Source organism: Canis lupus, chromosome 30 (assembly GCF_011100685.1).
Source record: "Canis lupus familiaris isolate Mischka breed German Shepherd chromosome 30, alternate assembly UU_Cfam_GSD_1.0, whole genome shotgun sequence".
Taxonomy (NCBI): domain Eukaryota; kingdom Metazoa; phylum Chordata; class Mammalia; order Carnivora; family Canidae; genus Canis; species Canis lupus.
Genome location: NC_049251.1, coordinates 12,008,112 through 12,029,063, shown reverse-complemented (window position 1 = coordinate 12,029,063; position 20,952 = coordinate 12,008,112). Strand labels below are relative to the sequence as shown.

Sequence of the window (20,952 nt, the reverse complement as noted above, 5' to 3'; positions counted from 1 at the left end):
AGACCATTAGAAAATTAGACCTTAGAGGTGACTGCACTTAATTCTTGGGAGAGATACTTTCTAAATTTTGAGAAATATTAGAGACTTGCCAAAGCTTTCACTAGAAGTGTGATGCCTTCACTAAAAAGGAGGAGGATTTTGATTCCAGGTCACAAAGCAAGTTAGTAGCAGAGCTAAGATATGGTCCTGGATTTATTGACTCCTTTCACCCTATTATCACATTTGGAGGCCTTCTTATTGTTAGAGCTGGTGAGATATTACCTCATATTCATATAGCTCTTAGTGCCACCCTACTTTCACATGTACAATCTTTCCTTTTGGCCCCTCCACGACCCTGTGTGCTAGGGACAATAAATGCAACTGTTCTTCCTTTGAGGATAAGAAGACACAAGAAGACACATAGTAGTCTATAATAGAGTCAAGACTAGCACCCAGTTTTCCCAATTCCCTCTCCAGGGCTCCTTTTACCATGGCATCCTGCTTGTCTGGTGCCTTCTACCAGCAAACTTTGGAACACAAGTCTGAGACACCAGAATTAAAAAGACAGCTCATTAAAAATAATTACATATTTTGTAGGTAGTTGGTCAGTGATTCTTCTGCAACAGCCAAGAACCCTTCCTGATTTGACTTTGAGGCCCCAACATTGTAGCCACGGGGCCGCCCGGGCCCCAGCACCCTCCCGCCACCGCCCCACCAGGTTCCCCAGCACAGGCGCGTCCCCAGCGCCTTGTCCCTGTTGCCTGCTGCACTGATCACGAAGACACCGGCCGCTGCCACGCGTGTAGTACACCTGCCATCACGCTCCCTCCTGATGGGCAGTGTGCGAGGGGGTGTCACCCAGCCGTTTTCTCAATCCCAGGGGCCGGTGGCTGGTTTTGAACTTGTGTTGACTATGGATACTTATTTACTGTACATACATAATTTATCATCTGTATCATGAAAAAAAATTTTTTGTAGGCACAAAACGAAATACTCAAATCTCTCTGTCTCCTCTCCTGCTAGGTACTTAAAGGTTAAACTGAGTTCTCTCCTTTTGCACCGTTAGGGAAACTCCTTTTCTAATAAATGTATCCTAATCAAACCGAAACAAAAATTTAAATGTATGGAACGGAAGGGGAGACGAGTCTGTAGTCCTCCCTTATTTCTGGCCCACTTCTGTGTCTCTATGGCATGGCCGAGATTCTCAAGCCGGAGCACATGGTCAACGACTATTTGAAACGTCTAGTTATCCCCCCAAACACCGGCCAGGCTAGTGGGTGCAAAGTGCAGCACCCCGGGGAGCTGATAAGCTGAATTCCAGACGTAGGCTTCTCTGATCGCAAACCTCGCGTTGCCCTAAGAAGCCGTCCAAGCTTTACGTGGTTTCGTTCATTGCAAAACGAGGGGACTGAGTCCGTGCATACAGACGACTTCAACCTGCGAGGGCACTTAGGCTTCACCTGTGTCGTCCAACAGAGTGCGCTTAGCGTCCTGGTCAGGTTACTCGGTCAAGTCGCGCGCTCCTCCTCGCGACCCGACGCACTGGCGGCCTCCTCGGCCCACGCGGGCTGGGCTCGCCAGCAGAGGCCGGCGGGCGCGCGGACGCGCTAACCCCCGCAGTCGGCTCGCGGTCCCCAGCTCGGGGCGGCGGGCGCGCCAGCCCGCGCTCCCCGGCCGCGCCACCTGCTCCCGGCAGCCAATGGGGCGCGCGGGAGGCGGCGGGGCGGGGCAGGCTACAAAAGGCCGGGGCCGCGCACCGCCACACGCCTGCCGACGCGCTCCCGGGAGGCTCGGGCGGACGCCGCGGAGCGCCGGGAACATTCCGCTCGAGGACAAGCCGGGCGCGGGGCGATGCTGCGGGTGCGGTGTCTGCGCGGCGGGAGCCGCGGCGCCGAAGCGGTGCACTACATCGGCTCTCGGGTGCGTGCGCCGCCTCGCCTTCCCTCGCCCTCCCCGGCCCGCGTGCCCGACAGAGCCCCTCTGCCCCCCGGGAAGCCCGGCTTCGGGAGCCTCTGCCGGCTGCCCCGGGCGCCGCGGTACCCCGGGGGGAGCGGCCGTGCAGTGGGGCCGCACCCCGTGGGCGCCGCCGCTCTCCGCGCCTCCCGCCGTCGGTGCAGGGGGCGCCGCCCTCCCGGCCCGACCCCGACTCGCTCCAGGAGGCCTCGGGCGGGGGAAGGGTGTGGGGCGACGAGTGACACTTCTTAATTCAGGGATGGAATTCTTGGGATTCGATGCAGGGGTGGGCATAGAGTTGGGGAGCCTTCAGGGAAATGCGTGGGGTGTGATGCGCGAGCGGGGAGGCAAAGTGGGAGTCAGACGGCGAGGGAGCAAGCAGGCCCACTCCAAGGGTGACACGGGCCCTGAGTCGAGAGAGGAGTCGGAGCGAGTTGAGGCCGTCCCGCACTTTGTGCCGGGCCCCACTTCCCGCTCGCCTAGATAGCGTGCAGACCCTCCCTGGCTCCTGGGACAGGAATAGCCGGGCAGCCTGGCTCCCTCTCACAACTGCTTCCAGAACACCTGTCACTCGCCTTCTCGCTCTGGTCCCTACCCTGGCTCCGCTCCTGCCTCCTTCCCAAGGCATTTAACAGAGTAGGATGAAGATTGGGCGCGGGGCTAGGGTGTAGGGTGTAGGGTGTGAGGTGTGGGTGGTGTTTGAAGTTTGCCCTGTGAGTGAGGGACTCTCCCTGTTGTAGATTTTATAGACCCTGGATTTTCAAAAGGCTTTTCTGAAGTCCTTAGTTCTCTTTTCTGTTGTTTACATTTGTACTTGGGTTAATCCTGTCTTGGCCAGGATACCATGGACCATCTGTAAAATGGAGCAGATGGCACTTGGTCACTCTCAGAATTGGAGTGCCAAAGAGTGTGAAGTGTGTGTTAGCAATGCAGAATTTTTAGTTTGAAGCTGATTATTCTGAAAGATAAGAATCTTTACATATGCATCTACATTTTTATTTGGGGAAAAAAAGTCTAATATTGGTAACTTTTTTTTTTTTTTTTTTGGTGACTTTTAATACTGAAAAGGAAAGGAGGCTTCTTCCTCCAGCTGGACTTGGCAGGGAGATATGGAGCAGCGTTCTGTGGTTTTCTAGGAACAGGATGATCCATCATCCATGGAAGGGTTGCTTAAAGCTTGATTAAAACTTGATTGTAGAAAACCATTCTGAGATATAAATGGAGGTGGTCACTGGGGACAAAATCTTCTGAGGAGCTTTAACAAGCTAGCTAATGAACATATAGACAAGGTAATTTATAAAAAAAAAACAAGAAGGTAAAACTATAGCCCCACTACCCACTTACTTACTAACATCTTGATTTACATTCTTCTAAAGGATTGTAAATGTCTATGTTATGTTGGGTTTCTCTCCACCTGTACCTCCTCCTCCCCACAAGTACTTTGTAGGACTGTAAAATAATCTTTTTTTGTTGTTCTTGGAAGCTTGGAAGAACCTTAACAGGATGGGTGCAGCGAACTTTCCAGAGCACCCAGGCAGCTACTGCTTCCTCCCGGAATTCCTGTGCAGCTGACGATAAGGCCACTGATCCTCTGCCCAAGGACTGCCCTGTCTCCTCTTACAATGAATGGGACCCCTTAGAGGAAGTGATAGTGGGCAGAGCAGAAAACGCCTGTGTTCCACCGTTCACTGTGGAGGTGAAGGTAAAGCAAGGGTATTTGCAGGTCTGACGGGGTTTCACTCCTCACCTTCTGTAGGCTGGCTTTTGCTCCCATTTTCCTCTATAACTGCTTTCATTGTAGCTCACTCCAGACCTCCGAAATCTAGTGGTGATTTTAATTGTCTTACTTGAAATCTCTGTGGTGTTTTATACTAATTTACACAAACAACTCCTTTTTTACAACAACTTACTCCAAACAACTCAGATTCTAGCACCTTATCTGGGGATGTTAGTTCTTTCACTATTCCTCACCTCTTCCTTCACTGTCTGTGATGTTCGGGTTCAGCAGAATTTCACTTTGGCCCTTTTCTCTTAGTTCTTCTCACAGCTTCTGCTCCCACCTCCATGAGGGTTCAGATCTCTCTCCAGATCAACATGTTGAACTCCTTGGTGGGTATTGCTGTGGGACCTCAAACCTGGCACATCATTTTGGCATTCCTGTTTACTTCAGCTGAAACATCAAGGAATCATCTTTGATTTCAGTCACATCCTCTATATCCATTCTCCAAGATCTAACAAGTCCTCTGTCAAAGGCAGTCTTGCCTCCATCCCTCTGCTGCTGCCTTACCTCAGGATCTCATCCACTGCCTGGGCTATTGCTAAGCCCCCATTGTTCTCTCTCATTTGCTCTTCTCTCTGAACCACCTTCCAGCTTCTATGAGAGTCCTTTAAAAAAAAAAAAAAGGTTTTATTTATTTATTCATGAGAAACACACACAGAGAGGCAGAGACATAGACAGAGAGAGAAGCAGGGTCCCTGCAAAGAGCATGATGGGGGACTCGATCCCAGACCCAGGATCACACACTGAGCCACTAAGCTACCCAGGCGTCCCGAGAGTGCTTTTTTTAAAAAAATTTTTTTTAATTTTTATTTTTAAAAATATTTTATTTATTTATTCATGAGAGACACAGAGAGAGCGAGAGAGGCAGAGACACAGGCAGAGGGAGAAGCAGGCTCCATGCAGGGAGCCCAACGCGGGACTCAATCCCTGGTCTCCAGGATCAGGCCCTGGGCTGAAGGCAGCACCAAACTGCTGAGCTACCCGGGCTGCCCCCAAGAGTGCTTTTTTATTTTATTTTTTTAAGATTTTATATATTTATTCATGAGAGACACACAGAGAGAGAGAGAGGCAGAGACACAGGCAGAGGGAGAAGCAGGCTCCAGGGGCAGCCCCGGTGGTGCAGCGGTTTAGCGCCGCCTGCAGCCCGGGGTGTGATCCTGGAGACCCGGGATTGAGCCCCACATCGGGCTTCCTGCATGGAGCCTGCTTCTCCCTCTGCCTGTGCCTCTGCCTCTCTCTTCGCTCTCTCTCTGAATGAATAAATAAATAAATCTTTAAAAAAAAAAAAAGAGAGAGAAGCAGGCTCCACGTAGGAAGCCCGATGTAGGACTTGATCCCGGGACTCCAGGATCATGCCCTGGGCCAAAGGCAGGCGCCAAGCCACTGAGCCACCCAAGAATCCCCCAAGAGTGCTTTTTTAAACCAAAATTGGATCACCTTGCTCATCCTGCTCCTATCATTCCTCTATTTCCCAATCTTCTACATGTCCCCTCCCCTGCGACTACTTCAGATAAAGTTCTCATGGTATTCAAGATCATTCACAATCTGGGTCATGTGTGCCTTTCCAGGACTCCCCATTTCAATCATTGGCTCATCTTAGAAGTGTGTTAGTATGGCAGGTTAGCAGATGTCCATTCCTATTTGGGTACCTCTCAACTCTAGTATTTGCCTTGACTTTCAGCAGACTTTATAGGATAACCATATAAGCAGCCAAACTAGATTACTCACTGTTCCCCAAACAATGCTTATGCCTTTGCTCCCACTCAGGACCCTTCCACCTATATTCGTGTACCTCTCTTGTCTGTAGTTTAAACCTACCCCTCTTACCACCACGGAGCCCTGATGGTACCTTCCGCAAAGCCTCCCAGGGTTTCCCTGGCAACAAGTAATATCTCTCTTCTAAAAACTCCTAATGTTCTTTATCTGTAATATTTCTAAGGAGGGGCCTCTGTGGTTTGATGTTCGGGTTGTATCCTGCATAAGAGAGTGCCAACCTCATTGCAGATACAGCCTGAGTTTCCATTAAATAAGGGGTTACAAATACTTTTTCAAGGAATTTAATTCTTCCTGAATATTTACATTTTTATTTGTAACATGGATTAAGGAAATAAATTCCATTACATCATTATCATCATCATCATAAATGTTGGCTACCTTGTACTAGAGCTCCAGGGGTATCAGCGCAAAAGAACTTGCTTTCTATTTAGAGAGATAAGATATGGGATATCTGGGTGGCTCAGTGGTTGGTTGAGTGTCTGCCTTCAGCCCAGGGCATGATCCTGGAGTCCCAGGATCGAGTCCCACATCAGGCTCCCTGCATGGAGCCTGCTTTTCCCTCTGCCTATGTCTCTGCCTTTCTCTCTCTGTTATCTCTCATGAGTAAATTAATAAAACCTTTTCAAAAAAGAGAGAGAGAGAGAGATAAGATATTCATATAGTAAGAAAGACTAAAGCTAAGTGTTTTATGCCAACTAACTGGCAGTTGAATTGAATGCCCGAAGAGTAAAGGAAAAAGCAATGACCAAATGCTGGATAGTTAGGAAGTCTTCTTGAAGAAAATGACTCTTTAATTAGAACTTGAAGGCAGGGTAATAGAAAAAGTAATAACTTCTAATTGTTCTGAAACTGCCTCTGGTTCTGATATTTGACACTTTGATGAACAGATTAATTTATGTATCATCCACATGTTTTAAAAAGGCATGATCTTTTTAAAGTTTTTTTCTTGGAAAGAAGTCCCATTCCTTAACCATTTTAATTGGGTGGAATTAAGTTTCACATTCAAGCAGTGGTTTATCCTTTTACTTGTCTCTAAAAGTGTTGACTTTTATACTATGCAATCTTATGGAAACAGACATGATTCTCAGATATGATTTCGAGTTCTCTGTCATTTGTGAAAAGTGTACCAGGCTGAAGTTAGGAGAATAGGACTGAATTATATATGTGATTTAAAAGTTTGATACTAGTCTTGGCTAATCAGCTCTTTGACTTTGTGTGAGATCCTACAATTTCTGGGCCTCAAATGAGGATATTAAGAGGTCTACTATCTACCTAACAAGACTAAATAAGAAGGTAAAAGGTTACATGCTAAATTTTTCCAAGGATAAAACCAAACTTCATTACTGGCCATATGGATCTAGTTTTATATCACAAAAATACATTGGAAGTGCAATGATTGTAGATACTACTAGCATTAGCTGTATTGATTTCATTCATTTGTCTGGTTATTTCTGCCTTATGCCACATACTAAACTAGGTAATGAGGGAGAGAAAGTTAAAGAACACGCATGGCCCCTGCAAGGTAAGGCCTTGACTAATAGAAAAAAAATGATACAGATGTATTAATCAGCTTGGGAACAGTGAAAGATAAAATAATGTATTAAACTGCTTATAGGCAATTAGAGCATAAGATTTGCTGGAATATATAAATGCTAGAGAAATTTTCTGGGAGTGAGGAATGTAGTTATTAGGAAGCACAGTTTTTAAAAGCTGTGTCGCTTTTTATTCTGTAAAACATAATGAATACTTTCCACCAAATGTATGCTTTTTGTTTTGCTTTTATCTCTTTAAAGCTTTTAAGAAAGGACCTTTTATAAAATACAAAGTCATTCAAGGCTAATGTACTATAAGCTTGAAGCTGGATAAATAAGAAGTTTCTATTGATATTTTTTAGCCTTCCAAAGATAGTATTTAAAATTCCTTTGGCACCCCCCCAAAAGATTTTAGGCCCTAAAAGACTATAAAGTTTTTAGGAGGCCACATCTCTGCAACAGGTTATTAAAAACATCATGTGCTAAGCATTTAATATAGTGTTTTTTTTTTTTTTTATCTTGCAGACACTTGGTAAATAATTGCTAACTCATTTAGCAGAGTTACAAAGGAAGTGTAAATAATTTCCAACTATCTCTTGGAAAATGTAATGTGCCTTGATCATTTGGACTTTGTTCAACCTTCGCCAGACAGAGTATCGGTTGCACAAGAAAACTCACACTTGTTCAAATAGCTTTTCTTCCCCTAGGAAAGTTTAGTTCATATTTACCAAAGCAAGCTTCATTCTGCATAGTTACACAGAATACTTTGGAATGTGTCTGGCAAGACAACATGGCTGTGCATCTGTTGTAACCCAGTGTTAATTTTCAAAGCCTTCTTGTCCTTTAGTGGACTGTAAGAGATGTGCCTGGCATGAGAAGGAGAAAGTGATGAATGGATGAGTAGTACCACGATGTGTCTGAGAGGAATATAAAGAGTCATTATTATCCTCTCCTGGTGGCTGCTGCCGGACTTCCTAGGAGTAAAAAACAGTGGAATGCTTTTGTTCTTAAAAAGAGTAGATTGATCTTAAAAAGTAGTCAATTAATACTGATAATTTGATACTGATAATATTTGTCACAGGCCAGAAATTGAGCTAGTTGTTTTCCTATAGATCTTCAAAAGTAAAGCAACTAACTAATAACTTAGACAGGGATCAGCAAACTTTTTCTGTATAAGGCCAGATAAATATTTCAGACTTTGCAGACCACTGGTCTCTGTCCCAGCCACTCAGCTTTCAACTCTGTAGTGCAAAAGCAACTACAGACAATATGTAAATGAATATGTCTGTGTTTCCATAAAACTTGTATTTACTAAAAAAAAAAAAAAAAAATTGGCTATGGGTTTTAGTTTGCCAAAATTTTTTATTATTTTTTTATTTTTAAAGATTTTTAAAATTTGTTTATCTGTAAGAGACACACACAGAGAGAGACAGAGACATAGGCTGAGGGAGAAGCAGGCTCCCTATAGGGAGCCTGATGCAAACCAATCCCAGGTGCTCTGCCAACCCCTGTTTTATACCCTCACCGGCATCTTCCATGTTTGGAAGACTTTCAACTTTATCAAGACATAGTTATCAGATTCTTAGTCCTTTTCCAGCCGGCTCAGCTCCAGCTTTTCTGATGTGAACCTGTGTACTGAGCTAACAAGAGGCAGGTCTGCCTCCATATGTTTGATATTTATCAGACTGAGGTGGAAATGGAAGCAGAGACAGAAAATCTGGAAAAAAACATTGTCTTTGACATTAATGAGCTAGGCATCTAGACACACTATATCTCATTACCCAGTTCCCTTCTTTCTACCCTGAAATTGTCTGACTTGTGGTAGAAACCTGACATGATAAGAACTGGTAGTCAGTTAATCAATGATATAAAGCAGTATTTTTTTAAATACCTGCTTTAGGGGATCCCTGGGTGGCTCAGCGGTTTAGCGCCTGCCTTTGGCCCAGGGCATGATCCTGGAGACCTGGGGTCGGGTCCGCATTGGGCTCCCTGCATGGAGCCTGCTTCTCCCTCTGCCTGTGTCTCTGACTCTCTTTCTCTCTGTGTCTCTCATGAATAAATAAATAAAATCTTTAACTTTAAACTTTTTTTTTTTTAAGATTTTATTCATTCATTCATGAGAGACAAAGAGAGAGGCAGAGACACAGGCAGAGGGAGAAGCAGGCTCCATGCAGAGAGCCCAATGCAGACCCGACCCCTGGTCTCCAGGATCACATCCTAGGCTGAAGGCAGATGCTCAACTGCTGAGCCACCCAAGCGTCCCGCTTTAAACGTTTTTTAAACTTAAAATATATAGATATATATCACTCTGCCAGTCTTTTTGTTGAAAATCCAAGGTTTTTTCTTAGCATTCAGATCTTCTGATTGGAATTCTATACCTCATCTATCTTGATAAATTATATCCATATACATCATCTACATTTCCCAGTGTATTTCTTTAAATTGAGAACTTAGGCATATGCAAAACAATCAGAAGGAAGAATCCTTCTACATTTTTTTATTTTTGCAAACCAGTATTTTACAGTTGTTATGCCTGCCCTAATTCAACAGTCTTTTTTAGCAAATTGAGCCTTTTTAAAGCATTTAACTGGTTCAGTTGTCTTTTAAAATGCATATGACCTTTGGACACTTCCTAAATGTTAAGCTTTTTTTCAACTGCCAAAATTGCATGAATTCACTTACCAGATCACTTTCTTTTTTTTTCTTTTTTCTTTTTTAATTTATTTTTTATTGGTGTTCAATTTACTAACATACAGAATAACCCCCAGTGCCCGTCACCCATTCACTCCCACCCCCCGCCCTCCTCCCCTTCTACAACCCCTAGTTCGTTTCCCAGAGTTAGGAGTCTTTACGTTCTGTCTCCCTTTCTGATATTTCCCACCCATTTCTTCTCCCTTCCCTTATATTCCCTTTCACTATTATTTATATTCCCCAAATGAATGAGAACATATAATGTTTGTCCTTCTCCGACTGACTTACTTCACTCAGCACCAGATCACTTTCTTCTAAGATAAAAGGATTTGAAGCAGTATGAAAACTTGGAAACACTGGGGAGGGGAGGCATGTCTGCAGGGAAGGATAGAAAGTCTAAAAGGCAGGCTTGCACTGCTGCACAATTTTGCCAAGTGCTAATTCTATTGAATGAGAGAATCAATAATGGTTTTTAAGAGCAACAAAGAATGTTTGAGACTATGTCCCTAATTTTAAGGGGGCAGTGTCCTATTTTCCTACAGAGTACTTTGCAGTGCTGTTTTCTAGACAGAATTCTGGGATGCATGGTTTGATCTAAGTAACAGATGTGCTCTTATCCTCTTATGCTATTTTGTTTGTTCTGTTATTTGATTTCATTGAGACTGTCTAACAGAATACCTATGTCCTGTTTTGTCTATGAAGCTTGTAAAAACCGGTCCAAGAAGACGTCAAGCTCATCTGAGGGCAGACATGCTGTGAACGGCAGGGCATGAGATCTCAGGCAACAGGGGCAAAAGGTCTCAAAATATCAAGAAAATTTAGAATTCTTCATTCAGCAAATATTGAGTGTCTGCCCGGACAGGCAGTATGCTGTGTGCTAGGGATCAACACTAGACAAGACATGGTCTTAGTCTCATTTCTATTAAATTACACAAAGCATTGTTCATTGCCTATGACCTTATCAGGAATTGCATTTTTCTCCAATTAAATATTCTGCCTATTTTCTCCTGCTTTTAGGCCAACACATATGAAAAGTACTGGCCATTTTACCAGAAGCACGGAGGCCACTATTTTCCCAAAGATCATTTGAAAAAGGCTGTTGCTGAAATTGAAGAGATGTGCAATATTTTAAAAACAGAAGGAGTGACAGTGAGGAGGCCTGACCCCATCGACTGGTCTTTGAAGTATAAAACTCCTGATTTTGAGTCTACGGGTAAGTGATGTTGTATACCTAAACTGCTAGTGTCTTAATGTTTCCTTCCTTCCTTCCTTCCTTCCTTCCTTCCTTCCTTCCTTCCTTCCTTCCTTCCTCTTCCTTCCTTCCTCTTCCTTCCTTCCTCTTCCTTCCTTCCTCTTCCTTCCTTCCTCTTCCTTCCTTCCTCTTCCTTCCTTCCTTCCTTCCTTCCTTCCTTCCTTCCTTCCTTCCTTCCTTCCTTCCTTCCTTCCTTCCTTCCTTTTTGTTTCTTCATGAGAGACACAGAGAGGCAGAGACACAGGCAGAGGGAGAAGCAGACTCCCTGTGGGAAGCCTGATGCAGGACTCAATCCCAGGACCCCGGAATCATGACCTGAGCCAAAGGCAGACGCTTAACCACTGAGCCACCCAGGCGCCCCTTAATTTTTCTTTCTTAATGTGTAAGGAGAAAGCTCAGATAATTTCTCAGGGATTCCTTTATTTTAATAATCCTTCAAAACTTTAGAGATTACTTAGGAACAGATTGGTTCTTTTTTTTTTTTCTTTAAGATTTTTTATTTATTTATTCATGAGAGACACAGAGAGAGTCAGAGACACAGGCAGAGGGAAAAGCAGGCTCCATGAAGGGAGCCTGATGTGAGACTCAATCCCCAGACTCCAGGACCACACCCTGGGCTGAAGGCGGCGGCGCTAAATGGCTGAGCCACCCGGGCTGCCCCAGATGGGTTCTTTTTGATATGATTAAGGTGTCCATATCTTTTTTTTTTAAGATTTTATTTATAAAACAGTGGATTCCATGAGTTTTCCTCAAGTATAGAAGAGAGGAACAGAAACATTCCCATTTTAGTTTTAACTGATATTGCTACAAGATTGTTCTTGTGCCTGAGGTCAGTGTTCTAATTTAGAGTTCTAGAAATGATCATTGGCCCAATTTTTATCTTGTGGTACTGATATTCCCTGAAGAATTCCATTTCTGTATAGCAAGAAAGGAGCTTACAAAATGTGAAAACTTGGTGGTTCTAGATCTCTTTGAACAAGGTCCGTAGGGCTTCATTTCTTTTCTTCCTTTCCCCTTCTCTTTCCCTCTCTCCCTTTCTTTCTCTCTCTTTCTCTATTATTTTTTCTTTTTTTTCTTTTAAAGATTTTATTTATTTATTCATGAGAGACACAGAGAGAAAGAGAGGCAGAGACACAGGCAGAGGGAGAAGCAGGCTTCATGCAGGGAGCCCCATGCGGGACATGATCCAGGATCACTCCCTGAGCCGAAGGCAGGCGCCAAACCGCTGAGCCACCCAGGGATCCCCTATTCTTTTCTTTCTTTTCTAGCTTTGCCATACACATACAGAATAATCATGCTAACAATCTAGTATGTATCCATTTTTTTCCATTTGCATTTAAGTCTATACATACACATTCCTATAGGTTTTCTGTAATTTTTTTAACCAGAAAAACTGGGATCTTATTCTATAGACTTTTCTGTCTTGGAAATTAGCATTACTGAGATTTTTGTGGAACCTTTTGGTCTGATAGGTTTATATGGTGCGATGCCTCGAGACATTCTGATAGTTGTGGGAAATGAGATCATTGAGGCTCCCATGGCATGGCGCGCCCGCTTCTTTGAGTACCGTGCATACCGGTCAATTATCAAAGACTACTTCCATCGTGGCGCCAAGTGGACAACAGCTCCTAAGCCAACAATGGGTGACAAGCTTTATGACCAGGTAAGACCCTAATTGTAGATGAGCTTATTAGTAACTCTTCTCAATAATCTAGAGAATGAGATAGAGATTCTCTGATACCTTGTATTTAGTATGCATATGAGAAACTGAGAGCACCACCTACATTAAAAAAATGGTTGTTTTATGATGAAACGAAGAGTAAATGATATTGTGATAATAAGAGTTACAGTAGTGATAGCTAACACTTATCTGGTGCTTACCGTGTGCTAGGTCTTGAGCTAAAGGCTTTTATACATCAACAGTCCTGTTTATTATCCACAAAACCCTCTGAGGGAGTAGCATCAATCATTCCCTTATAAAGAGGAAGACTTGCCTAAAGGCACACAGCTATTCATTGGTAGAAACAGAAAAGTGACTAAACTGAACCCCATTCTTTTCTTCTAGAGAAGCAATCTGGTCTACAGGCCAAATTCACAATAAAAGAAAGTATATGTCCTTTGTTAGGTCACTTATTATTTGATCATTTATAAGAAGAATCAAAAGATCAAAATTTCTTCTTAAGAGTTTAAAGACAGAAATAAGTAATGAATTCATTCCACCACACCAAATCAAATCTGGCGGGGGATGCATGGCATTTCATTTTATGGTCAGGGCCAAATTCCTTTTCTAAAAGAACAGAATGACTTCATTCTGATGACTTTCAATACTCTAAGTAGCTACATAAATCAGTGTATGGGTCATGGAATATTTTCAGAATCATTACTACCTCTGTACCTTTGCTACTAAGTATTAAGAAATTGGTGTCATGCCTAGTTTTTGGTTTTTGGTTTTTGTTGTCACCTTATTTTGATTTAGTTAGCATGGGCCTACGAAGGTCCTGAGTCAGTCTCATAGTTAGCATGGGCCTACATCTTCCCCCATACATGTTTTTGTCTAAAACAGGGTAGTACTATTTTGGGAAATTATGATGTTGAATTAATTTTCTTAGTAATTAATGCCCCATAGATAATTTTCTTATGAACCAATGTATGATATGTATTCATTCTTGTTCCATTTAGAATTACCCTATCCATTCTGTAGAAGACAGACACAAATTGGCTGCTCAGGGAAAATTTGTGACGACTGAGTTTGAGCCATGCTTTGATGCTGCTGACTTCATTAGAGCTGGAAGAGATATTTTTGCACAGAGGAGCCAGGTCAATAAAAGCTGCCTCTTAAATTCCATGCTTTATTATTATATTTTATTATTGTATTATTTACTTATAAATTGTATTTATTTAGTTTTTGAAAATATTTTCATCCTAAATATTTTTAGTTATCTAAACATAGAACCAAATCTTTATAGAATTATTATCATCCTTTCATTTTCAGGTTACAAACTATCTGGGCATTGAATGGATGCGTAGGCATCTTGCTCCAGACTACAGAGTGCATATCATCTCCTTTAAAGATCCCAATCCAATGCATATTGATGCCACCTTCAATATCATTGGACCTGGTCTTGTGCTTTCCAACCCTGACCGACCGTGTCATCAGGTAAGGGAGTTTTTAAGACTCTGGAAAAGCAATAGAGTCTAGTAACTTAAATAATTATCACTTTTATTTTAAGCACTTCCATATTTCCTAATGGTTATAAATTACAAATTCAGCAGTGCTCAACATTATGATAATCAAACATTGGATTGCTTATGGTGGATTTACTACAAAATGTCCAGCACTCACAAATGTACCTTGAAGCCATGATAATTAGTGTAGTGTCATCAGACTTTGACTTTGCTGCTTGCTGCTTTCAAAAGCTTCAAGTTTGTGTGTCTGTGTATGTTTTTATCGAACAGAGTATATTAACCCATAACTTGCAGCCAAGACTCCACAGCAACTGAATTGCAAATAGAATGATCCCTGCATGGCTGGGTGATGCCATTGGGTAGTGGGTATCTTCCTCCCTCTCCAGTGTGTCAGGACCCCTTTGGCCAGCCCCACCCTGCAGGGAGGAGCAGAGCCACTGCACTGCAGCTGGTCTATCCCTATCACCTGCAGCCTCCTACTTCTGCTCGCTCCCTCCTACTTCCAGTTGGGTGGTGAGTGATTTTGTGTTATTTGGTAGGCTGCAGTACAGCTCAGCTGCTGAGAGAGACCAGAAAGAATCCAGCCTTAGGGGTCTCCTGGAAGCAAGGGAGCCCTTTGTCATCATCAGTGTGTGGTTCCAAGCCTCCTTGGGCCGTGTCTGCTGTTGCAAAGGCTTTTAAAGATATTCATTAAAAACAGACCTTTCCACTCAAAAAAAAAAAAAAATAAGATAAGATAAATAAATAAATAGATAAATAAATAAATACCTTCACAGTGGGTGAAGTCATTTTTAAAAATGACTATTTTATCATGTTCATTTCTATCCCATATATTTATACCCAATGACCAAGTTTACTTATGTTTCATTTTAACATAATTTATTGATGTACTAAGTGAGTATGTGAACATAGGGATGGCTGGGTTATAATAAGTCCCTAAGGACAATTATAGTTCCTGGGGAAGTCCATCCTTAATATCTATCTTTATGTTGTGGTATAGATACAAAATGATGGACTATGAAGTGGATGGACTATGGGTTTAATGCAGTGATATTTTTGTTTCCCTATAACTAAATAGTGAGGAAATATTTTCATTTTCTTTAATGTGAATTTGTCAAGGAAAGTATCTTGTATTTTAAGGCCTCTGAAACCTAAATAAAGCATGAGAATATTTTTAAAAGCTTTAACATTTCCGTTACTTTTTAAAACTTTAACCTGGTAGTATGGGGATTTTATGTACATTTATAATTAGGATTCAGACAAAATCATTTCAAATGTTTAGAAATTTAATTTCTTTATTTTGGCAGCTGAGAAGTCAGCATCTCAAAAAGAATTATTAATCATAAGAGCTACCAGAGACTAAGAATGATAATAATAGCATGTATAGATTTAAACTTTGTCTTTGGGGTTTGTTTTTTGTTTTTGTTTGTTTGTTTTTGTCTTGAAGATTGATCTTTTCAAGAAAGCAGGATGGACCATAGTTACTCCTCCAATACCAGTCATCCCAGATGGTATGTTTACTATTATGTACCCATAGCATAAAATGAGTACTTCAGTGATTGAAGATCTTTCATCTATAGATAGCAGCCCAAATTTTAGTACTTTAGAGAAAATGTTTTCCCAGGAAGGAGTAAACTAGCATGTGGGCCTATAGGTACAAGGACAAGGCTGGGACTTATGTTTGCAACCTCTCTTTCCATGGACAATGAAAGTGCGAAGATGGGAAAAATCAGTATAAAGCAATATCACAAAGCAAGAAATGACTTTTTAAAGAAAACAAGGTGAAATCCGAATGTGTAATGCGCATAGATTGAGTCATAACATTCATAGATAAACTGTCTTAAGATCAAAATAAAGGGATCCCTGAGTGGCGCAGTGGTTTGGCGCCTGCCTTTGGCCCAGGGCGCGATCCTGGAGACCCGGGATCGAATCCCACGTCGGGCTCCCAGTGCATGGAGCCTGCTTCTCCCTCTGTCTATGTCTCTTCCTCTCTCTCTCTCTCTCTCTCTCTCTCTGTGTGACTATCATAAATAAATAAAAATTAAAAAAATATATTAAAAAGATCAAAATAAAATCCACAGGGAGGGGATCCCTGGGTGGCGCAGCAGTTTGGCGCCTGCCTTTGGCCCAGGGCGCGATCCTGGAGACCCGGGATCGAATCCCACGTCGGGCTCCCGGTGCATGGAGCCTGCTTCTCCCTCTGCCTGTGTCTCTGCCTCTCTCTCTCTGTGTGACTATCATAAATAAATAAAAATTAAAAAAAATAAAATAAAATCCACAGGGAAAGTGAACTACTGAAAGAATAGAGGTGTCACTTTAACATTCTTCACTTTGGAATCCAGGCTTAAACATAAATGAGAGTAGACATGATTTAACAGTTGTTGCTATTTTTAGATCACCCACTCTGGATGTCATCCAAATGGCTTTCCATGAATGTCTTAATGCTAGATGAAAAGCGTGTCATGGTGGATGCCAATGAAGTCCCAATTCAAAAGATGTTTGAAAAACTGGGTATGTACAATAAATGAAACATGGTGTCATGCATTAAAGTGTTAAACCAGAAGAACTAAAGAAATTACCTGCTAGAAAAAAAAAAAAAGAAATTACTTGCTAGGTCTAATGTATGGTTTATCTAATTCAATTTCTGTTCCTTTTAGAGGTACCAAGCTATTATTTTGTAGATGCACAATATTTTTACTTTTAATAATCATAATCCCAAAGGTTGGAGATGTATTCCAGGCTCCTCAGACACTCCCTTAGCAATAAATGTCAATCTTCTATGATTTACCTAATCTCTCGGTGGCCACGTATGAAGAACTACCCCTTTGTAGATGGGCATATGGATTATTCAGCCTTTCTCCAAATAAGAAATTGACTTGTTGAGGGTCCTTTAAAAGTAGTTTCATTGTCATTACATATTTTAAAGGACTTATAAGGGTACAGATACAGAAATGACTTATGTGTGTGATAAGCACAGTGAACAAAGTCATGAAAAGCAGTAGAGGCTGTCAGTAAATCCTTCAGCTTTGAACTAAGAATTAGTTTTTACTTGGGTGGGAATTTGCTCATCTTGATATTCAAAATTTAAAATAGATATTCTAACACTATTGAGAAAAGTATTGAAAGAAAGGATTTTCATATGGCTAACTCATATAGAAAAATGTTTATCACTCTTCACATACTTGGCATATCCTAAGTGTCAAAGAAAGCCAGACAGTATATACTTGTTGAAAATGAGTCATGTTTTGATTCATGCCTTATATTTCAGGTATACTAAAGAAATTATTTGCCCCCTTAACACATCCCTCTTTAATGTGGTATCAGTTAAAAGGATTGTCCTGTCAGTTTTAGATTGAGCTCTTTAATGATTTGACCTCTAATACTCTGCCACCATTTTTTCTGACTTTCATTAAATAGCCAACTGCTTGGGCTTAGTTTCTTTGTCCATTAATATTTTATTGTTTCTCAAGTTAAAATATTATTAAGAACCAAATATATGATTTGTAATATTATTTTATAATTTTAGACCCAGGGAATTTGTTAAAGCAAACTTTATCAAGCAACTAGAACCTCTCCAATTCAGGATTAAAATGTCTCTAGCCATCTGAATAATATAGATATGTCTGTCTACCAAGAAGCATACTTGTGTTTAAAAGTCTACGCCTTATCCCAAGCCCACTCCTTACCCCTTCCAAGCCCTGTTCTTACTTCCCAAAGCCCTGCTCAGTCTCATTTTCTAGAAAAGCCTTTTCTGATGGCTCCTGCTGCCTCCTTCCCTGACTACCCCAGTAGACTCTTTAGTGACTCTATAGCTATCTTTCCCCTCAAAATAATAAGTTCCTTGAGGGAGGAGAATAGATTTCCTTTTTAAAATCCCCTTATGCTGAACACAACAGATTTTTTTCTAAATACCACTGGTTGACTGGGCCGTGCACATCAGCACAACCACATCAGTAAAATAGTGCCAGATTAAACTAATTGCCTGAATATATTTGGTACCTGTAGGATTCTACAACCCAGCATATTAAAATATGAGTTCAGTTCCACTGTTTTCTTAAGGTGGTAAAGTTAATCTTGTCAGATACATCTACTCATTCAACTCATGGACTTGTGAATTGTCAGTAGAACAAAACAGACTTCACAGTCTCTGCTGACTTTCTGGTGAAGATTTTATATCAGCAGTGGAATAGGTTAGATGAAATAGAATTGGTGACAATATGGTTGAAAGACTGTTTGGGGTTCAGGTAGACTTGAGAATAGAGACACAGGATTCCTACCCATCTTTTGGCTTACTTCCTACAGGAAATCTTCACGGGAGTCCATCTAACAGACACATGTCTCTCTTTTGATGCAGGTATCAGTACCATCAAGGTTAACATCCGTAATGCCAATTCCCTGGGAGGAGGCTTCCACTGCTGGACCTGTGATGTCCGGCGCCGGGGCACCCTGCAGTCCTATTTTGACTGAGGGGGCCTGGGTGGCTGGTGGCTTGGGCTCCAATAAATCTAGGAAGCTTAGGGAGAAGGTTCATTCTCTCACTTGAAAAAGTGCATGAACTGTAGTGCTTTAAACAATCATATATTTAACAGGGGTCTTAAGCCTGGTTTATTTTTATTACTTTTCTTTGATATAAGGAAATAACTTGTGCTAGGTCATACTCTCTACTCCTAAATTTATTTACTCTTTGGCTTCAAGTGTAAACATTTGGTAAATATGAAGCAACAAAAATTAGTCGTTTGAGTAACTTGGCCACTAATATTTAACCGTCTACCTCTGTTGTTAATTTTCTTTCCAAAAGGCAGCTTGAAATGTTGGTCCTAATCTTCATTATTTTTTCCTTTTTTTCTAGACTTGTGAATGTTTCTATCACTTCTCTTTTCTAAATGAGAGAAAGATTTAAAATGTACACAGATTTGAAAAGAACCAGATAATTGTCTCTTTTTCTAATGAGGAATTTAAAATTTTAATTTCTCATCTTTAAAAAATAACCTAGACTATGCAAACATTTTAAGTGAATTTTCCATAAATGTTTTTAATATTCCTATTTCAACATTGGTGATATTTGCTACTAAAAACCTTTTCATACAACTTACCTCATTTCAAGTGATTTAATCTTTTTTCTCTGTCCAAATTTTACAAAAATACTTAGTGCAATAGGTTATAACTCAATTCTGAGCCTAAAGTTTGATGTCCAGTATCTAATGGATATATTGCATCTTTGATAATCTCAGCTTGGTTTACAGATGTGCAAATTATTTAAAGCACAGACCTTAAAAGCATTTAAAAAAAAACTAATGGAGGTAAAACCTATATGCAACATGAAATAATTTTAATGTTGGATTGTATGTGTATTTTTATTCTAATAAACTTTTATGTTACAGAATGGATTTCGTTAGAGTTTGTCATCAGTCTTATTATTTTAAGCATAAGTAAATTACTAGAATGTAGCTCTAGGGACAGAATTCTAATGATCTGAAATAATATATTCATCCCTACTAAATAATTTAAACCCAATACTTGTATTCAGAAATGTTTAGCAGAGTCAGGTTTTATTAGTTGTGTTTTTTTAAAGATTTATTTATTTTAGAGAGAGCACGTTGAGGAGGGGCAGAGAAAGAGGGAGAACAAGAATCCTTAAGCAGACTCCACACAGAGCACAGAGCCAATTTAGGGCTTGATCCCACGACCCTGAGATCATGACCTGAGCTGAAAGCAGGAGTCAGATCCCTAACTGACTGAGCCACCCAGGTGCCCCAAAATTTTATTAGGTACATTAATTCATTAAAAAATATCTGAATGTTTTCTGAATCTAAGAGACTAATCCTAGGCCCCAGAAAACAAAGAGAGTCTCTGTTCTCAAGATGCTAAATGTTTTGACTCATGAGATATCTGGAGGGTTGGAGGGTGGGGAAGACCTGCTTTGAAGTGAGCCATAGGTCTCTAGCCGTGTCCATGCCAATACCTTAAGCTCCATTGTATTCTGGTGTCCTTTTTTGCCCACCACAGGAACACCTTATCAGTTCTATACTCGGGCTGAATCCTCAAGAAGTCCACAGAATCGTGTGGATGGGTGCACACTTAGGATATATATTCCCTGGTCTGAATACTGTTCAGCAGTTCTATTACATACCCCTCCACCTATTCCAAACCTTCACTATGTTCTCTTACCTGATCTTATCATTACATTTTTCACTGAGAAAATAAAGGCAGTCCAGTGTCAGCTCCCTCAGCTTTTCTGCTCCAAACCCCTGCAGATTGTCTGCATTTGCATTCTCTGGTTGAAGTCCTTTCTCTCCTTAACTTTATAGCTAAGCTTCTAAAGAGAAAAGTCAGGCCTTCATCTCATCACTTGTCTTTACTTCTCGACCCTCTACAAAGAGATCCTTCTCTCACCACTACAGAAAACAAGGTAAACTTCTGAGCAGGTCTAACCCATAAAACTATCCTCTGACTCTAATCTTTCCTTCAGGAACTTGCTGTATCAGTTATCATTCTTGTAACTCCAGTCTCTCTGCACAATGTATGCATGTTATTTTTTCCTCCTCAGTAAATAGTCATACTTAAAATAATTTCAAAATAAAAACTGTTCTTTTGACTGAAGTCAGAAGAACTAAGCTTCTAGAAAGAATACATCTACAATCTTAATTTTTTCACCTTTTATTTACTCCTCAATCTCCTGCTATCTAATTTCTAACTTATCACTGCAATGTACTAATATATATCCCTGATCTGACCTCTGCAGTGCTATTTTTAGTGGACATTAGTCAGGCCTTACTGACCATTCCTTTCAGTGTCTCTCCTTA

The 20,952-nt window shown here is 41.1% G+C and overlaps 1 protein-coding gene and 1 long non-coding RNA gene across 14 annotated transcripts in view; one reads left to right on the top strand and one right to left on the bottom strand.

Moving 5' to 3' along the window:
- LOC119866882 overlaps window positions 1–20,952 on the bottom strand; it is a 136,049-nt gene that overhangs the window by 9,525 nt on the left and 105,572 nt on the right. For 9 of the 13 annotated variants that reach the window (XR_005381579.1, XR_005381580.1, XR_005381582.1 and 6 more), the window contains 3 exons: window positions 4,220–4,317; window positions 3,904–4,102; window positions 2,913–3,201 (listed from right to left, as the gene is read on the bottom strand). This is a non-coding gene — a long non-coding RNA (uncharacterized LOC119866882). Of the gene's footprint in view, window positions 1–2,912; window positions 3,755–3,903; window positions 4,103–4,219; window positions 4,318–20,952 lie in introns of those variants that run through there. The other 4 variants (XR_005381576.1, XR_005381575.1, XR_005381573.1 and 1 more) reach the window with 4 other exon arrangements.
- GATM (glycine amidinotransferase) lies at window positions 1,752–19,530 on the top strand. The gene is given in 9 exon segments (NM_001287084.1): window positions 1,752–1,899; window positions 3,416–3,634; window positions 10,729–10,924; window positions 12,436–12,626; window positions 13,643–13,780; window positions 13,956–14,120; window positions 15,597–15,660; window positions 16,544–16,660; window positions 18,504–19,530. Coding segments are annotated over 9 exon segments (1,272 nt in total). The 5' UTR covers window positions 1,752–1,830; the 3' UTR covers window positions 18,617–19,530.